At 39.2% G+C, this 20,645-nt stretch overlaps 1 protein-coding gene across 23 annotated transcripts in view; it reads left to right on the forward strand.

The window, feature by feature from the left end:
- The window catches only part of adgrl2a (adhesion G protein-coupled receptor L2a), an 88,874-nt gene that overhangs the window by 38,023 nt on the left and 30,206 nt on the right, over nt 1-20,645 (forward strand). For all 23 annotated transcript variants that reach the window (XM_063891299.1, XM_063891300.1, XM_063891312.1 and 20 more), the window contains exons 4-5: nt 9,514-9,623; nt 15,968-16,768. In XM_063891299.1, coding sequence (XP_063747369.1) covers nt 9,514-9,623; nt 15,968-16,768 — 911 coding nt within the window. The remainder of the gene's footprint in view (nt 1-9,513; nt 9,624-15,967; nt 16,769-20,645) is intronic.

Genomic DNA, 20,645 nt, shown 5'->3' on the forward strand with positions numbered 1-20,645 from the left:
AACGAACCCTCTGGCTCCTGTTATAAAAAGTTTACTTGTTGTTGTGATGTTGAAAGGATAGTTGGCAACTGCTTTAGCTTTTATGGATTAGTAGATCAAAAGCTGAGGAAAACATTGTAGGCATTGTCTTATTTAATGCATCACATAAAAAAAGAAAAACTATTTATTGAACATCAAATATTTAAATTCCAAATGCAGTGACAGTATTTATCTGGCTTTTCAAGAGCAGAATGTGCTTAATTTGGGGCATGTGTGGTAAAAATAACAAAGATATTTAAAGGAAATATTTAAGGTAGGTATCATCCTAAGTAGTTGTACTTTTACTCCACTAAATATAAACCACAGTTTACTTTGAATGCATGTATTTTTTAAAAATACATTTAACTGTTAAAAATATTAAATATTCAAAACTTGCTCAACCGCCTACAACATTAAAGGACTGCTTAGATGCATATACATAAATGATAGTTTAATCGAATAATTATCAATATAAATTGGCAGACTTTTGCTTGCGATGAACCTCTTAAATAGGTGTTTATTGCTACTCCACTTAAGTAAACAATTTTAATACTGTTTTCACTACTGGCATTTCCTTGACTTTAAGGATACTTATTTTCTACTTTGGCCCTTCTGTAAATCCTGTTGGTCAGATTAAGGGCAGGCTCTTGGCAGCCCAGATTTAAGGATTGATCACTGACCACAGAAATGGCCCATATTTTAAAGCTGCTGTCTGTAGCTATCATTCATGTGCAAAGACGGATGATTGATTGTGGAATTGGAAAACAAACCCACGGAGGTGCATGGATTTGCAGGCATGCATGCAACTCGGTAGGGTTCCACTGGTTACACCGTATACATGAGACCTTATACATGAGAACAGTTGTCACATAGGGATGCCATCTGAGCCAAAGTGCACGGGATGGAATGACATACGAGTGCCACAGAGAGAGAAATTGGTCGGTATGAGACAGTCAGCAACTCTGGCAAGCCGCCTTGGGAAATAAAAAAATAATAATGAAATAAAGCAGTAGAGCCCTTGTATTCAGGGGGTGTGTTGTCAAGACCTATTTGATGAAGTCAGATAGCTGACTCACATTGTCTGTCTTGAAAGGCTGCAGCCTTCCTGCTCTCTGCTTGTGGCCCTGTGTATTAAGCTGCCCTCAACCTCGCTCGTACAAAAACAGCCCACTGAAGCACAAATACTGATCAAGCAGCAGCCACCTGACTGGTGGAGACGCTCTCCACCAGCGCCTGTAGTGGACGGCTGTTCATACTCCAGTTCATTCCTCATATGCATATCCCGAGTGCGCCAGAGGCCGTAGATCAGATGTTTTTCTAAATGTGTTTTTAGAATTTCAATGCCATTGCTGAGCCATTGTACTCTGAGAAAAAATAGAAATATCCGTTTGAAGAAGAATTCCTGTGATACAAAGGATATCTGTCAGGTGTGTGGGTTAAAAAGTCACCCAAACCTCTCGAGTTCACATAGTGGCAGGTATATATTTACATAGAGTGGCATACATAGATATACAAAAATGCTTTTTTAACCCTTCAGAGCACATCCCCGTTATTATTGTGCACCTATTACAAAAATAAATAAATCATTAATTCATCTCATTTTAAATAATACAACAAAATATAACATGTTCTAATGTAAGATACATATTCTTAGGTAGGTCTTTGAAAAACTGTGTTTGGGTAATCAGGAACAGTTTATTGTCATGGAAATAGATTCAAGGACAGCTTGACAAATGCCCAAGATTACATGTGGGACTAATTACTGATTTTATTTTTTATCTCTTCATTTATTTACAGGAATAGACTTAAATAGGAATGAAATGTAATACTTATGCTGCCAAAAATAGTCATCGTCAAATACGAAATGTGGTGATTTTGTTTCCTATTTGGTCTGCAATATTTGTTTCAAGGCCCTTTACTTCTCCCAAAGTCAAAACTCCGGTGTGCGGTCTTTATTCTGCCGAAGCTGAAATGTTCCATATATGGGGCAACACACCGCACACACTCTGTATGGAGAAAAAAATATCTATATTTCCTACCATACAGTCTATAAAGGATAGAAGTTATTTGTGTTTGTAATTACCCTGGCCTACTAGTTTAAGTGTGTGGGGAAAATCGCATTAGCACTTATGTGGAAAACTGTGTTCACTTTTAAACATCTGAAATTAATGTGGTCCTGAAGTGTGGAGAATTGGATTGAGGCTTCAGTGAGTTTGATAGATCCCGTTGGCACTCCAAGTTGTTTTTATATCTTGCTGGCATATTATATTCATGAGCACAATGATTTTATGAAAATAGCCGTAGGACAGTTGTGGCTCAATTAGAACGTTCAGCTGCAAGCAATTAGTCGACTCAAGTGGGTGATAATCTGTACAGGAATTTTTCACGTGGACACCTCCCCGGCAGATGTGAAACTGCATGGCAGTACAGTTTGAAATAATTAATTCATTGATAATAATATTCAGCGTGGTGATTTCTTAATGTTTTTCTTCTTTTCAACATTCCAGTTTTTAATTATTACATTTAATCATCTGCACTGATGATAATGATAATGATCGCAACCACAACACATTCTTGCCACACAGACAACATCTTCTGGATTGGAATTTAAATGTATTTGAAAATGATTTTGTGATACATTATGTTGTACTTGCACTGAGCATCTGGTGCGTACTTGTTATTCATTAAAATCGGACCAGTTCTTATCAGAGAAACTTGATGTCGAAAAGATGACAACGACACATTTTGACAAATCAGTGTCACAAAAGGAACATATGATGAAATAGAGTATGAATAAGTGGCTTTCATCTATGGATTTCTCCTTGAGTAATGAGCTTATTTGTCAGTATTCGATAACAAGGACATTGATTGCTGTAACATAACATGGCTGGGTCCTGCCGTGCCTGTGGATCATGGGTTTTCAGAGGACCGTATCATTGACAAGAATGATCAAAGCAGAAAGCTCTCTAACACACGATGTGAAATTCATTAGTGGGATTAGAGGACAGCTAGTTGGTTAATAATGATCATTAAAACGATCATTACCATTCACCATTGGGTATTTGGAAGTTTGTATTTTTTAATGATGTCATCAGCTTCAATGTGACAGATTTTTTACAGACATTATTAAGTTAATAGGGTTGTTAACAGCTGACTTGTAATGTTGAAATTATCCAGTGGTATAAGCGTGCAATTGTCAATAGATGTGCGGCGGTTCTGGAGACTATAAGTGATGCTGCTTACCCTATTTATATCAGTGACAGGACTGCTTGCAAGGCTCTCCGAGGAGCTCCATCGCTGCTGCCTGACAGCACATTGCCTTGTTCCTTCCCTCCGAACACACTACGTGAGTGTTTATTTAAAGCGCAGTAGATTAAAATTTCATAAAGATCCAGATTAAGTTATGGGTGTACACAAGTTCATCAGCGATGAAACGACTCTCTGGTCTAGATTAAATTGGTGATGATGTGCTAAATTTAAAAGTGAATAAACCCTCATCACTGGTCCTTATCAGCCAAACGACTGCTTACACCAAAGTAGCACTTGGATTTAATTAATACCACGTAAGAAAAATATTAAAATAAAGAGAGATTTATTAAGGTACGCTTACCTACAAACATGTTATATCATGTCATATTTCATTGACAGTATGGTTGATAAATATCCTGTTTATAATGTTAACAATCATACCTGGCCCATATTTCCCCCAATAAAACATACAACGCTATTTTATCCATAACTATTTTTATATCTACCATTATCATAATATGAATCGTTGTATAGATTATCAAGGTACACTCATTTTGATGAGGCATAAATCAAAATGTTGGCATTATACATAAGGTATTTATCCCTCTACGAAGCTTTTTTAAAGTAAGTTTTGATTATTTATGAATTTGAAAGGCAAAAATGTAATATTTGTGTTTAAGTATTCTCCTTTTTCATATCAGTTACAATAGATGCCCCTTTAGCAGCAACCACAGTCTCATGTTCCAATCGGCTTTGCTCATTTAGACATTTCTTTGTCATTCTTCTTAGTTAGACTGCTAAAGGATTAGAGCGGGGGGGGGGTTCATCAGTGAACAGCCCTTTTTGAGTCCAGCCACACAGTCTTGATCTGGACTCTGACTCGGGCCACTCCATGACATGATCATTGTTGTTTTTGAGCCATTCTTCTGTAGCTTTGGCTATATGCGTGGGTGTGCTTGCAGCATCTCGAAAAGGTCACATTTGGACCTGTGAAATGTCACAATAGTATTTCTATTGACTTCAGTGGCATAGCAGTATACCTTTGCTAGTTTGAAAATCAATAGGTGAGATGGACGGATGTGAGTCAGACAGCCTTCCTCCTGAGTCTGTAAGAGGCTGGAATCCCCCTGTTGAGCCCTGTTGTCAGCTCCAGTAAATATAGCATAAACACAGACATATGACAGTAATTACAAGTTACTGGGATGTCTTACCCGGATATTGGGTCAAACCTGAAGTTGAAAGCAGGATAATAATGGATAATTTCTAACGACCTGTTTCCTGAAACATTATTGGGCCACCCCGTTAGATAGAACATGGTCTAAATATACTGATATTGGAGGTGATTATATTGATCTGGTGTGTGTGTGTGTGTGTGTGTGTGTGTGTGTGTGTGTCCTGTTGCGTCCTGTTTGCACCAGATTGTTTCTTTTGCAGCCCTGGAAATGATTTAACTTTTCAATGGCCTGTCTGCTATCAACCGGCTTGCCTCTTGAGAGAGATGTCTGCCTTGATAATTGTGCCATGAACCTCATCAGCATTTCAGATGAAATGGAGCTAGGCGGGTCACTTTGAGTTTAAGAGACGCTAATTTGATTGAAATTCAAACTGGGAGCACCAGGAAGTATATTGTGCCTTTTTCTGTAATGTTCTCCCTTCACTCATGTCACTTTTCTCCTCTAGTTACACAGCAATTGTCTTCACTGCTTATTCCTTTTTTTATATTCTGAATTACAAGTGGCTGCTTAGGCCTCCTGAAAGCAATGGAGTGTTGAGGGATAGAACATTGAGCAGTGAGGGCAAAACAATCTAGGATTTGAAAATTACCTTTCTTGCCCTTAGTCTAAACTGGCCATGTCACATGAGAAACACATGACGTTTCCCATCATGAGGGACCTGCAGGACTGTCCATACTGGTTCTATTTAAAAGCAATGCATTTAAAAGCATAAACACAACACTATTCACAATGTTTTCTTCCTTCAAACATACAGTATATATGCTTGTGATCAACGCTGTAGTGTAAAAAACTCTTCCTTATGCCAAGCCTTTTGCTTACTAAACATTTTTAAAATGATATTAAACTGATATTTGCAATGGTTACATGTTTATATTGGAAAATTGTGACCAATATGTGTACTTAGCATTACATAAAAAAGGTACATATGTCATTCATTTCAGTTTATTGTCAGTGTGTTTGCTTCACTAGATAGTGTACATCCCTTCATGCCTGCATCTCATATAAAGTAACATTTCATTGAAAGTTGGGGATGCAAAAAAATACATTTAATTAAATTCAAGTCAAGCTTACATTTAAATGGGTTACGGCCCGTCCACACTGTTCCGTTGCGTTGACGCTTGACGCACCTTCCCATTCATTTTGAATGGGGTGAGGTCAAGCGTTGCCGAACTGCATTGTGGTTCCGTTGTTTAACTTTGGCTCCTTTGCTCGAACTTTTCAAGCATCGACAGAAGCGCCAACCAATCAAATACCACGTATGCAAATATGCCAGTACAAGCCCTAGCCAATCAAACCGTGTGTCCGGGCCGGGAGATTAATGTGATTGGTTGTTGGTCGCGTTATCCCCAAGCGCCAGACACGCCCACCGGCAAGCATCAACGCAACGGAACCGTGTGTACGCGGTCTGTACATCGAGGTGGATTAGTGGGAACCAGATGTAGACTAGTGTTTTATGGTTTAGACAGGTTTACACCTTTCACTACGTATGTTAGTCGAATAGAGTTTGTAAAATCTGGTTTACTCAAGTCAATTAATAATTCACTTGCACATGCACATTATCTTCATGTCCAATTATTCCTCTGACATGCTTTATGATGGCAGTGGAAAAGGTTAAATTGCATATGGCTACATGGTATCAGGAGAGTTATCCGTTACACCTTGTTGGCATCTTATCGCACCCCCTCCTCGCTGTCAGCAGGGAGTGCTCATTTTTAAAGGAGATTTGCATCAAATCCAAGCAGCATTTTCTGTGACACTCTAATTGTACTGATGTCTGCCTCTCGCGAAAGGTCAGAGATGTGATGGGATTACATTTAGAATACTTCAGTGTGATTAACAGGCTGCTAGGGGAAAAGGAGGCAATCAAAGCAGAACGTAGCTTCATACTGCACTTATTTATGTTTTTTGGAGAAAGAAATGTTAGGACTATTTTTGTCACAAAAAATTCTGACTACTGTTCATTTATTACCTAAATACCTAAGTTATTATTGATCAATACAGCTTTAGGATTTTAGATAATGTTGATTACATTCGATCTCTAGAAAGTAAAGCATTATTTTGTTGTCTCGATTAATCTGAAAAAACCCTTTGTTAACAGGTCACAGGTACACATAAAACCAATTTGTCAAAAATAATTATAACATGATGGCTCTCTTTATTTCCTTGGTACAATGGTCGTACGGATTTTTTTTATCGTACAGATGTCCTTTTTATAAGGGCAACTTGCTTCTTTACTTTTTCATGAATCTCCTTTTCCAACTGGCTAATTATGCTTGCTCTTGGATTGTAAGATACATGATATTATGACTATTTCCACATTTTATTCAGTCAAATGATGTTGAGCACTCAAGGTATTTATAGAACTAGAATGTTTCACTCTGGAGGGAAGTGGAAAAAATTCCTTTGACTTAATATTCATTTTGTACATGATTAATTACTATATAGCCTCAGACTATCAAAAGCTAGTCAGAGATATCATATTTTACATGTCTTTAATTAGTGTGCACTTTGAGACCTGTGCCCTTGCAGGCCCAAATGCTGAACTTTTTTATGGGAAGAATTTCAATTACATGCTCTCTCTCTCAAATTGAGGGCTACGACTACAGAAGAAGTCATTAGGGCTTTTTCAATTGGTCTCAGGAGATGCTCAAGGTTTCACAGATGAGAAGAAATCAGAGTAACACAATCCCGTAGATCAGGGCGCTCCTGCTCCACAGCTGTAAAATGAGGGCCATATATCAGAAAGAGCCATCAACACTTATGTCAACATTGTTTCAAAAGAAATATGTGCGTTTTTTTCCCTAGCACTTATTTCTTGTTGTTTAATGCATTTGCCTGACAAACGATGGCAGGCTTATGTCTCATTAGTGTCATGAATATTATTTTTGATATCATTCTGTTTCATATGCCTAATATAAAACCAGGCAGTTGATTCCTGGTCTCATAGGGATCTGTTAGAAAAAGCACTGTAAATTATATTGCTCCTGCATGACATGCTTATGCATGAGCAAGGGGACAGAGCCATCAAAGTGACCATATAATATATGGAAAGTGCTGCAGAGTCATGAAATATTACCTACAAAAACAAGAAGCATATTATGCGCCCAGCATGAGATGCATGTTTTAATTCCAAAACAGTAATTCATTTCCATAAAAACAAATACAATATGCTGATTTTTTCTCATCTGTTATCACACGCGAAGGTCATTAATAAAGTAGAACGCCCCCTGGGACCCTCACTAAATACAGATATAGACACATATGTGTCATTTATGAATAAAAAATAAATAATCTTTTGAATTGGCACACATGAGGACAAGGTGAAAATAAAATAGGAGGATGAGGACAATGAATTATTTCTGTGTGTGAAAGAAAGAATTAAAACATAATGTCTTATTCCGATCCTTTTGTTGCGAGTTTATGTTGTTTTTATTATTAGAACACAGGAGCTGTTTGTTTTACTTGCTAAATAATTTTTGGTTGAGGTTGTTTTTAATATGAGACCTAAACAATTCCCCCACCCCCATTCGCCTGTTCAATGCTATCTCAACAGTAAGCGACAGTCCACTGCTCCACCCCGCTACCTAATATTATTTTAATAACATTTGGACACACAGCAGCCCAAAACAAAGGCAAAACCCAATGCACAATACAATGCAACCAGTAATACATTTTCCAATGATCTGCTGTAAGTGGGCGCACTGGTCTGTGATGAGAAGAAAAATATTATCTCTGGTCCCTGCTAAATCAGCAGAACAGACTTATTGATCTGGCTCCTCACGTTGCCAATAGAATTTTAAGTCCCCTTGGTAGCAGAGACGGCTTGCTGGGGGTATAGATGTCATTATCATGATTTTAGAACAGCGAAAGGGCGGTCACCTGCAATTCCCCGGGCTTCAGAGCACACCACAGGCTCAATTAGACTGTCTACTCTCCAGATGTTAAAGGCAGTATACGAAATTAACTTTTGACATTGCTTCGCATTGGCTGCTGAAATGAAGAATAAAATGTATAAATTTGATCTAATAAAACCTTGGGTGCAACCTTTGAGCAAGAAAGTACCATAAATGACACCGATTTTACTGAACCGAGTGCTGGTTATGATTTTTTAAATAAAAAAATGTTTTTTAAAGCTGCCCTAATTTGTGTTTTTTGGTATTTCTGCTCTTTCAGATCGAGACTCACGGAGAGTGCAGTAGAAATCATTAATGAGACCTTTGATGGCATTTTGGGTGCGATTTCAAGAGCCTCATCTAGCCACTCAGCATGTAGAACCATTCAGAGAACGAGCAAATCAATAAGACAGGATATTTGAGTGAAACACATACTTTCTTTATCCTGTATAAATGTGCCCGATAAAACACAAATGTGGGGTTTCAAATTCCAAGATCACCTCAGGTCCTCATGAACTGTAGTTAGTTCCATATCTTATTTTATTTACAGTTTTTCAATTGCAAGAAAGAGGTTATGTGTACCAACAGCACAAACATGGTAGCCAGTTCTGCTTTGTAGTACATCAAAACTATAGGAAGGACAAAGTTACAGAACAGACGGAGCACAAAACTGTGTGCAACTGCAAGATTCAATGAAAAAGTCTGAACAAGAAATGTAATAAAAAAAGTGATTGACTTGACAGGTAATATTGCAATATTGCAGAGCCCTTATGATATTTTTATTGGCCTATATACGTACATTCAGACAAATTATCCGAGTACACACGGACTACCACAGCGCACAAAAGGATCTCTTAACACTGCACACAAAGCAGAGAATCCTTACAGGCAAGCACTGAGTGAACAGCTATGGAGTCACCCTTTTAGCTAACAAACGGAACAGAGTTGTTTGATACTAATAGCAGTATTTTGTTTGTTTTGAGATTTCATTGTTTGAAAGCCTGAGCATGAGTTAAGAATACATGCTGTTCTCCCACCCTGCATTTGTGCACTTTCTTTGAAATAATATATAACTATATGTTTATGTTGCTCATTTTGTTTCATTTTTTGTTTTTCAGATGCAACAATCGGACACAGTGCATTGTGATCACTGGTTCAGATGTCTTCCCTGACCCCTGCCCAGGGACCTACAAGTACCTGGAAGTCCAGTATGAGTGTGTGCCCTACAGTAAGTTTGACCCTTGTGTCATGAATTGAAACTCCCCCTCCTCCCTTTCCCCCACACTCCCATCCTCTTCTGTGCCCTCTCTCTTTCTTTAGTATCACACCATATCCTGTCTCATTTCTTCCTCTTTCCTTGTCCAGACAGTCTGCTCTAACACCTTCCAGCACCATTTTCCTCTATCTGTTCTTCCATCTGTGTCACACCATGAACTTTTCATGAAATATGACCTGTAAAACCCTTTGGTCCTCGTTCTGTACTGCCTTTATTATTGATGTGCTCACCGTGTTTCTAGCCGAACATGGTGTCTTGTTATGAGGTAGCAGAATAGAATAGGAGGGGTAGAAGAAGACATGCTGGCTCTCAATGATGTTTCATAACTCCAGTCTCGCACGAAGAAGTCTATCAGGCGCAAAACAGCTCACCTTGATTGCTTAATACACATCCATACAACAGGTGTTGAAATATGTTAACAGATGTTTCATTATGTAACAGAACAGAATGGCTCTAGTCATAAGTCAACAAGGTAATATTCACTTAAAGAGATAGTGTTGACATTTTTCTCCTCCTGGGATGCTAAAATATTCATCGCTCCCAAACAATCTTTAGATTGCCCTTTGAATTAAAATTCCCCTTTGTCCTTTAAGCTGCTATCTTCATTTGCAATTTGTGAGGGGAAATTCCCCCATTTAACCTTTACAAACTGATAAATCACAAAGATTTAGATGAGTTGCCGGAATCACTAATCAGGTGGACCTAAAATAATTAGGTTGTAGGTCATAGGAAGATAGTATTTTGCAGCTCCTGTAGATTCAAATGTCTTTAGATGTGTTTTTACTTTTAAACCAACTTCCCAAACATAGCCCACATTTAAATAATGCATTACATTATATTTTATATTCAACACATTTCATCTACATTGCTAATTAGCGATATACCTGTCCAAAGCATCCCCTCAGTGTTGAATCTGAATGCATTAGCGAGCATCATTAGATGGTGAATCCCATTAGAACTTAAAGGTTAACCTCGTCAAGGCTTTAAGGACCTGTAATTAAAAATGGAATAAGCAATAATGAATCATTGAGTCCACCTTATTGAACAAAGACAACTCCTGTAGGTTTTACCCTAAACAGCTAACTGCTTGTTTTTTTTTATTCCTTGTTTTTTTTCTTCACCTCATAGTTAAGTGAAATATTGATCCTATGTCTTGCTGTGTTACCTCAAACCTTAATAGTAGGATTAGCCTCAAGGTGCACTGTTGTCCACCCACTGTTATGATTGTATTTTACCTCCTTCTTGCACAAAGGAAACAGTCAACAACGAAGCATTGTGGTGAAAAATAAACTTCTACCCAAGGACTCTCAGTCCTGGCGATGTCTATCACACGAAAAATCCCAAGAGATTTTTACTTCACTCTAAGCCATTTCAAATATGCATGTCTGTAGCCCCATCTTTTTGCTTCTCAAGGTCCATGCCCAACCAGAATAGGACCAAGAACACAGAATGTATCCTATCGCAACTGCCCTGGTAAGTGCTTAGTGTTCTCCCAGTCTGATCCAGTCCACACAGCCCAGCCTTCCCCACTCAAGCCCTCATGTAAACTGTGATAGATTGTGATTCATAGGAAAGTTGGTGTCATGTTTTTTCCCCTCTGGCCAATCCTCTCTCCTCTTCCCCCAAATTAAAATCAATATACCCTGAAAATGTTAGCGTACTCCAGAGAAAGGAACATTTTAGTGGATTTACTGAGCTTTCCACACCAGAGCAAGCCCTTTCTTTATATGGGAAAGCATAGACCCTTGCTTCAGTTGGACTAGATCCACTGCCAAATTCCAAGATTTGTGATTAAAAACATTGCAGAGGTTCAGGAGCTTAGGATCCCCTGGATTTGCTGGGTTACAAGACTTTAGAAGTTGTTTTGCAAGACAACATATTAAATCCCCATTAAGCTGATCAACGATGGGACAGTGTCCTCATTTTGACTTGTAGCTGCTGCCCCTCAAAGTCTATTTGTGCCATGAAATATAACCAGCAGCTTAATAACACAATATGATAAACAGCTGTTTTCTGTCTCTGTCACTGACTGAACATAATGTGGTACGTAATTATTTTTGCTCTATTGTCTCAGCCTATGGATAATTACACAGGCAAATTTAGAATTGTTCTCTTCTGCGCAAGTGGCCTTTGCAACAACATTTCCACATTTTCTCCTCTTGGCTTCATAATTTGGTTCTTGTCATGGACTGCCCTCATTAGCAACATTGTATTCATGTTCCAGCCAAGGATGTAAATTTTACTTCACCTGGCACTGAGTCACCCTCTGAATTGGCTTTAGTAATTGCTTGAATCAGGCAACATAAAAGCAGAGACATTTTGTTTTATAAAGACTGCTCTGTGCAAGCTTTTTTGACAAATGCTTGGAAAAAAGTTGCCCTCCCTATTCTCCCTTTACAGAAATGTAGATTCGCTGCCAGAGGGCAACCCCAGTCCTCTATGTTAAAGTTTTCATTTTTCATCACATTGTAATTCAAGGAAACCCCTCGCTCCATGTGACAGTGCTGGAAGGATTATGGAAATTCAAGCTAAGCTGTAGCAGCATGATCTTTAGGTGTCCTCGCTTTTGTGTTCAGATGTTCTCCCATATTAATTCAGTGTAGCTCACAAAAGGCGTTCATTTAAATTAAACACTGGAACCACTAGCCGAGTCGGCAGGGGACATCAAACATTGGTTCAAGCCAAGATGTAACATTTGATTATCTACAGTGATTATTAAAAGTTAATATAATTTGATTTTAATAGTCATAGGAAGCAGAAAATCCTTAGAAACTCTGTAAGATGTAGTGGAGAAAGTTTATGGTCTTAGAGTTTAGTTTGGGGTGACATGTGTCTCATGTTTGTTTGTTTTAATGTTGCTGTATTTAAAGTGACTGACTCTCTTCCCTTCCCCTGTGCAATCTGCAGGAAACCTTGGCGTTTCGCCTCCTTGGCGATCTGACTCATTCTCTTCATCCACTGACTGATTTCTGATCACACTGATTGCTATTTCTATTTCTTACGTTTCTACTAACATCATCAGGTCTTCGTGTTCTCCTTTTCCTTCCAGGTTTCCTTCACATCGTCTTTTCTGTCCTTTTCTTGCCTCCTCTGTTATATTTGGCGTTGGTGACTTCTGAGAACTTAACTATTGTTCATTTGTTTACTTCCTGTTGTGTTTGATCTCTTAGTAAGCTGCAACAGACGGCGTGAATTAATTTACTGATCTTTCAGATTATCTAGTATCAACTGTTTGTTTTTGCCACTGAAGCCTAGGTCAGACTCGGCAATTAAAATAGATTCAAACTTTGATATAAGACTACACTAATTAAAGCTGGAGGGTTTCAGCATTCAAGGGGAAGCTAGCTTATGGTTGCTGAAATTATCCCAAGCTACAAAATCTAACTCAAAATATATACATTTAGTATTTCAACATTGATCCTTGCAGGCCCGCTGCTGAGGAGTCTTTGTATTGTAAAGCCACTTGAGACCGAAATCTAAGAAACACAAAAACCAATAGAAGTGTAGATCAAGGGCAAGAGAACTGACGCTGTATTTGTGAGATTAAAATCACTGAGTAGAAAGTTGCTATATCTTGAATGAATACATTTCAAATTAAATCTTATGAGCATTATGCTTCCGCCTGTACCAGATCAGTCATTACTTAAATCTACCTCTCATTTTCTGTCTGTGTCTAGACTATTTTTATAATAATGAAAGTGGAGACAGAATAAAAATACCCAAAAATGTGTATGCACAATGCAATGTGCCTGAATCAGTTCACATTGTTTTAATTTATTTTGAGGCAAATATCTGTATTTTTATATCATTTTAATACAATAAGCTACATGTTTGGAAAATGCAATGTAATGAGTGGCGTCTGAGCTTTTTTTGGTCATTCATTTTTTTGATACTATAATAAGGAAATCAAATCCACCAGATTTAATATTGACAGCGAGCAAACCAACTTTTTCTCTCTCGTTGGAAAGACAATACTTTAAGCATACTTGTAGTCTGACCTGGGCTTTAAAAGATTTTTTTGTAAATGTGTTATAAAAATGTTTATATAAATATTCCATCGTGTTGTTGACTTGCTAATGCATATGGCATTCTTTTTTAATTTGTAATCATCATATGTGTTATATCAGCCATTTACATCTCAGATGAGTGGACTGGGTAATCTGCTTCTTGGTGCCTTTTTTCAATGAATTTGAATTGTCGGGCTAATTTTTTTGCAGAATGCTAGATCGGAAAGCACAAAATAAGAAATGAAGTGCTGTGTTGTTTTGTGAAATGTAATACACACTTCAAAAGTGAGTGCACACAATGTAGTTTGCTCCAGTGACTTACACTGATTACCTGCTTCCTGCTTAAGGCCACAGTTAGTTAATTTCTTTGTATGCTTGTGGTTTCAAAATTGTAAAAGAAGTCAAGTGTGATGACTAATACTTTTAAAGATATTACTCAGGTGTTGAATTATGAAGTGGCATCGTAATTGTATTAAATCGACATTTTTTTCATTAGAAAAAAAGTTAACTAACGCTCTTTAGTTTACTTGAACTAAAAAGAATGATACAAAAAGGCTAATTACACTCTTTCTTCATTATTGATTGCGTTTTGGTTTATGGTGGTGGGTGGAACAGGCCACAGATCAAAAGTGAATTGCTCAGCAAAACCAAAGTCATAACTCAATAAAATGATGCGATGATTTGCATTTTACAGAAGTTTTCACAGGATGGCTTTGAATCTGAGAAAATGGTTTCCATCACAATATAACTATAACTAAAGGAAGATCATTATTTTTGTTTGAATCACAGAATTGCCGTCCAATAAAAGCAATCTAAAGATGTTTTATCCTTGATGTCAAAAAGTAATGCCATTTGCCGAAGCATATACGTAAATGCAGGCAGTTGGCAGTCAAAGATAAAATCCACCCACCACTGTGCCATAATTTGATTGTGACAATTGATCATGTTTAATGTACTAATCCAATCCTTTTTCTAAGACAGGACCTAAGCGGCTCTATGTCACCGTTCTCACATTTTTCCCCTGAATAGGTCTACCCGTCTTTGTCAATGTCTCATAACGTGTTTCTGCATGTGTAATCGTAGCGATGACAGTTAATTCATATTAACCTCTTTTTTTTCCCTTGCACCCCTCTCATTCTCTCTTCCAACGCTTAAAATAGAAGTGGAGCAAAAAGGTAAATAAAAGACACAATCCAAACCCTAGCTCCTTGTTTTGTGGCATCTGGTTGTAAACTACCTATTTTCCCATGGTGGCCCCTACAAACACATCGCAAACGTTATCTTCAGCATCTCCCCCCCAACTGTAATGTTAACGGCCAGTGTAGTGGAACAACGGAAGCCATGATATTGGCCATAAAAAAAGACAGCACATGAGGTGCCATAAGATGTAAATGGGGTGAATTGGCTGCAGTCCATAGGGGCTACCTCTCCTCCTTCTCCTTGGGTGCTTTAGCTACTCAGCAGATTCTCATATTGCCTGGCTTCCAAACCCTTTTCCAAAGCATGCCATGGTTGCAGTGTTTCTTGGCCCTTTTTTCCAAGCTCTTGCTTTCTACTGTACCTTTTCTCTCAAGGCCCCCTCCCCCTCTTTTTCACAATTCTCCCCATTATTCTCACCTGACCACTTGCTGCTCTTTTCTCTGTTGATTCTTATGCCTCCTATGCCTCAGAGCACCAACCATAACACCTCAAGAGACCCTTACTGAAAGTTTTTTAAATTTTAATGGCTGTGACATTTGCACCACATCGTAATGACAAGCCAGTCGGGTATATACCGTAGAATAGGCGGTGTAACCAAGACACGTCTAAGTACACACAAACATTTTGCAGACTGTGTTGACTCCTGCTCTCTCATAACCCGTCTGTTGCCAAGTGACTTTAGTTGGCTGCATTTTTTTTGTTTACAGGACCAATTGTTTCGTTAAGTTTTGTTTCTGTTCTATTTCCCCTCATTTGTGTTCTACTCCCAACAGTTAATGACTATGAGGCCAAGCTTCTTTTTGTTTCTGACTACTTTACATATTTAAACATTATGCTTAATAACTTTCCTATTCCTTTTTTTCTTTCTATGCACAAAACCAAAATCCTTATTCTGCTTGTGAATATTGGCTGTAGCTGTTAGTTGTGTTTTGGCCACTCTTTAATGTTTGTCTGTCCCCACTCTTCATGGACAACCTGTAAAACAAAATGATAGAGATTATATGGATATTATTTATATTTTTGTGTGGTTTTATTTTTCACATGTTAACCTCTGTCCGTTTTTTTATTCTACTCTTCTCCCATTACTAGTTTTTCTTTGTCCTGGGACTCTGAAAGCTGTCGGTGATCCTTCCTTTCTATTTGAAGCGGAGCAACAAGCCGGAGCCTGGTGCAAAGACCCGCTGCAAGCTGGCGACAAAATCTACTTTATGCCTTGGACTCCTTATAGGACAGACACTCTCATTGAGTATTCCTCTTTGGATGACTTCCAGAATGCCCGGCAAACCATCACCTACAAGCTGCCCCACCGGGTGGATGGGACCGGATTTGTGGTCTACGATGGGGCCGTGTTTTTCAACAAGGAGCGTACCCGCAACATTGTGAAGTTTGACCTGCGGACTCGAATCAAAAGTGGTGAGGCGATCATCAATAATGCCAACTACCACGACACATCGCCCTACAAGTGGGGAGGCAAAACAGACATTGACCTGGCCGTAGATGAGAATGGGCTGTGGGTGATCTACGCCACCGAGCAGAACAATGGCATGATCGTAATCAGCCAGTTGAACCCCTACACGCTACGATTTGAGGCTACCTGGGACACGACCTATGATAAGCGCTCAGCCTCCAATGCCTTCATGGTTTGTGGAGTACTGTACGTGGTCCGCTCCACCTATGAAGACAATGAAAGTGAAGTCAGCAAGAGCATGATCGATTACGTTTACAACACCAAACAGAACCGTGGGGAATACGTTGATATCCACTTTCCCAACCAGTACCAGTACATTGCAGCTGTGGATTACAATCCGCGAGATAACCAGCTCTATGTGTGGAATAATTTTTACATCCTGAGATACAATCTGGAGTTTGGCCCACCTGATCCAGCACATGGTAAGACACCCCCACCCCCCACCCCCCCATAATTCATTTTTCTGACAATATTGTTAAATTGCATTCCTGAAATCGTGGTTTTAGTTGCTGTCAAGGGCTCTTTGATATTCCTTTGGTATTCCCCATCTATGTATCAAGTGTCACAGCTGACTGATTTTTAATTTAGAATCTAATATGTGCTAGATATGTTACGGAAGCTTTGGAGTGTAGGAAAGCATCTCAGGGGGTGAAGTGAGTCAGACTCTGTGGTAAACAACACCTCGCAGCCAGTTACCATATCATAAGGGATCAGTATCTTGGGGATTTGGGGAGGTTTACCATCCGGGCATTCCCTGAGTCCCTGGTGCTAAGGCTCAAGGGACCCCTGCAAGCATATCTCGTGTTTTAAAGAGTATGACAGGGAAAGAGATATATACTTTCACCTTTGGAAACATACATGCCCGGACAGGTGCAAAGTCTTGCCCGGGGCAAGGTTAGATCATTCCCCAAGTGCTGCTGAAACTCCAAATCTCCATCGACCATTAAAAAAGTATTTCACACTCTGTCGGCAGAGTGTGAGGATTCAAGGTTCTGTCTAAGAGAGAAAGAGATGGTAGACACAAGGGAGAAGGATCAATCATCCGGGGTCACATCAGCAGCGTATGTTTTTAATTTAGCTGTCAAGGGCTGAGGGAAAGCTAGCCTAGGCCTGCGATAGTCCTTACCCCGAGAATATAATAACAGTAATTATCCTAATCCCCTCTACAGCCAGAGTCCTAAGTCCATGTAATGCTCAACGCAGTCAGTGATGAGCCACAGAGGTCAAGCAACTTTTCCACATATTATCCGAGAGCTCAATATTTATTAATGTGTTTGCTCGTCCACTTTTGTATTGATAGGACGTGGGTTAGGTCTGCTAAATAGGGTTCAGCCAGTGGAGCAGCATCAATTCAGCCAAGACAGGCTTTACTGTGACAAGTAACGGAGTCCAGGTTGGAAAGCAAAATGAATATGCCGAGGGCGCATTGAGAGGAAATACTGCAACAATCATTGGAAACAAGATAAAAACATAGTTTATTTTATTTTCCCAACTCTGAATAACATGTTTGAAGTTTCTCCACTGCCAATAAGACAGATAGTAGCCAGATTTTTTAATTAAATATTTGCATATCACAGACACATTTAGCGCAATTGAGGAATATGCTTCAGCCAAAAGGTGTTTGCTTATTTTAGTCATGCCCAAAACATAATGTCACACAGAGCGAATTCAGATGAGCTGTTTCCAAGCAGCACCTTGCATTTGCAGACAGCTGCTGTAAAAGTGGTCATGATTCACCTTTTCTGCTATTTAGTAAAAATAAATTGGTGCATGTCTTTACATGCCATCATGTGTTTATAAAATATACGCTAAACTGATTATAAGGCAGTCAGACAACAGCCTCCGCAACATCCTTTATTTTCAGTTTAGCTGTTATGGATTCTTGGAATAAGCAGTGTACATACAGGCTGCATGCTCAATTGATTTATTCATTTGCTGAATGAACACTGATTACCGATACAGACATCAGAGGTTTTAACAGGATCCGCCCTGAAATAAGACTAAAATCTAGTTATTGTGTGTGTGGGTGTGGGTGTGGTTGTGTGTGTTCAGTCAGTCAAACTCCCAAGCACCCTATGGATCCCACTTCCCTTCCTGTAGATAGTGTTTAAACACATACACTGCCTGACATACTGCATCTGTACTCGCACATCTTTATTTTAACCTCAACAAGGACTCGGTTCTCTCTTCTTGACAAATGAGACGTGAGCCTGGCCGGCACTTCTGACTAATGTATGTTGAGTTTCAGTCGATGAGCGCAAGGCAGAATGGTCCATGATGATCATCAAGATGTCAATAAACTTGTCCTCCCACATGGCAGATGTTGACACATAAATGATGGCACTTTTTTCTGGCTGTCACTGGATGCCCTCTCTGTGATATCTTGATGTTCGTTTCAGAGCCTGCTTCACTGGGCACTGAAACAAGCTATCAGAATGCTTTTCTAATGTGAAAAGTTGAAGGTACATGTTTTGAAAAGCAGTACGCTAAAAAAAGAAGAGAAAAATGGAGACATTGCAAGCACATATGAAAGCTTAACACATGCAGGAAATAGTGTTCGTACAACAAAGCACAGCTAATTATTCATGCAGATGCTAGAGCTGTGTTAATTGTTTGACTTTTTTCAAAGGATTCATTTAACACAGTTTTTCAAAGTATGAACACTGTCCACCGCAATCATACTCGATTTTTTCATGAAAGTGCACAAACAACTCACATGATTCGCTCCGTCATGGAACGCAATCACATCAAAGTGATGTTTGGACCCTGTGTGGCAGACAGTTGGGTTCTTGTCAAGTCCAATAACGTTGCTCGTGTCGAGGCAAGATCATCTCTTGTAGGATTATGGGGGAATGGATGGGGTCACATCCAACACGCGGCTCCACTGGAAGTGGACATTAAATGGGTCAGTAAGACCCACTCTTGGCTTTGACCAGCAGAGCCATAATCCACTCATTTAACCATGGCTCCATGCCTGTTTTTGTTTTTGCATGTAAGACCTCATTAAATACTAATTCCTTTGTCGCATCTTGTAAGTTAGATGATTAAATTGATTTAAATGAGGTATTCCCAGAGAAATCTCATTATGCCACATTTCTATGCACCTTTTATTTATGCCATGCTCTGATATTTGGCCTCAAACCACTGAGTAAGCATCTCCAAATCTGTTTCTTAGCAGAAGTATGCACAAACAGACTTTATTTACTGCTTCAGTGGGGCACAGGTGAGACTCAGAAACCTTTTATTTATCCCCAGTTGCAAAATTAGATCCTGAATCACTTCCATATAAAAGCCCCCGGTGCTGCAGTTTACACCCACACACATCAAGACCTCCTGTTTAATTGTTGAAATGTCAATTTATTTGCATACAATTTCAATCATTGCTGCCCCCTCAAATTATACATTCGCATGTGGGGATCATAAGGAGGAGAATGACCCAATTTGTTTGAAATTATAAGGTAGGCCTCACTGACACGACTTGCCAATTAGCTAACAAAACGCTGCATGTGGTCAAAACAATGTAGTTTGTGTGTTATGAAAGTGCTTTGCAATGCAAAAATGCTCAGCTGTTACAGATGCTTGTGAGTCATGTGCATTAGCAGTCACCCCAGAGAGCCTACCTCTTATAGTCTGATGAATATACGCCTCACTATAAAGCTCCCCGATGAATCATTCCTGTCTTCTGCAGTGCTTACATAGAGGTCAACTTGTGCGTGGCAACATTTAGAGAGAAAGCAGAGAAAGTGGGGAGAAAAAGAGAGGTATGGATACTTTAAACATCAGCGTCAAGCTTTCAAAACCATCTGAGGTGCTAGGGTAAAATGGCAGAGACGTCTTGCTCCTACATGCTCAGCAGTGGCACAGAGATCAGGATGTGTTAAAAACGGCCAATTTGTTTGTTTGCCTTGACAACAACCCCCCACTCCCTTTCCCCAACCCCCTGTCAGCTGCACAAGTGGACACAGGAGTTTGAAAGGAGGCTGTATTGATGTGGAAAATCACCCTTTTTGTTTTTGTTTTTCTGTCCTCCTGTCATATTCTCGTTGTTTCTTTTTCTGCCGCTTTCATTTTATTGTCTCTGTTTTATTATTTCTCTATCAGATCAATCTGTTTCTTTCTGTATCTTTTTGCCAGCCCCATGACTTTTTTTGTTCATTTTACCCTTGCTGCCAGTAGTCTCCCACTGTTTTTGTAGTACCCCTCATCCACGATGATCCATGAACTGTGCCTTAAATCCACATATTTGCATTTGTGTGCGTGCATGTCCACACATATATGCCTCGGTTTGTCTTCTCTCCT

Source organism: Eleginops maclovinus, chromosome 9, assembly GCF_036324505.1.
Source record: "Eleginops maclovinus isolate JMC-PN-2008 ecotype Puerto Natales chromosome 9, JC_Emac_rtc_rv5, whole genome shotgun sequence".
Classification (NCBI taxonomy): Eukaryota; Metazoa; Chordata; class Actinopteri; order Perciformes; family Eleginopidae; genus Eleginops; species Eleginops maclovinus.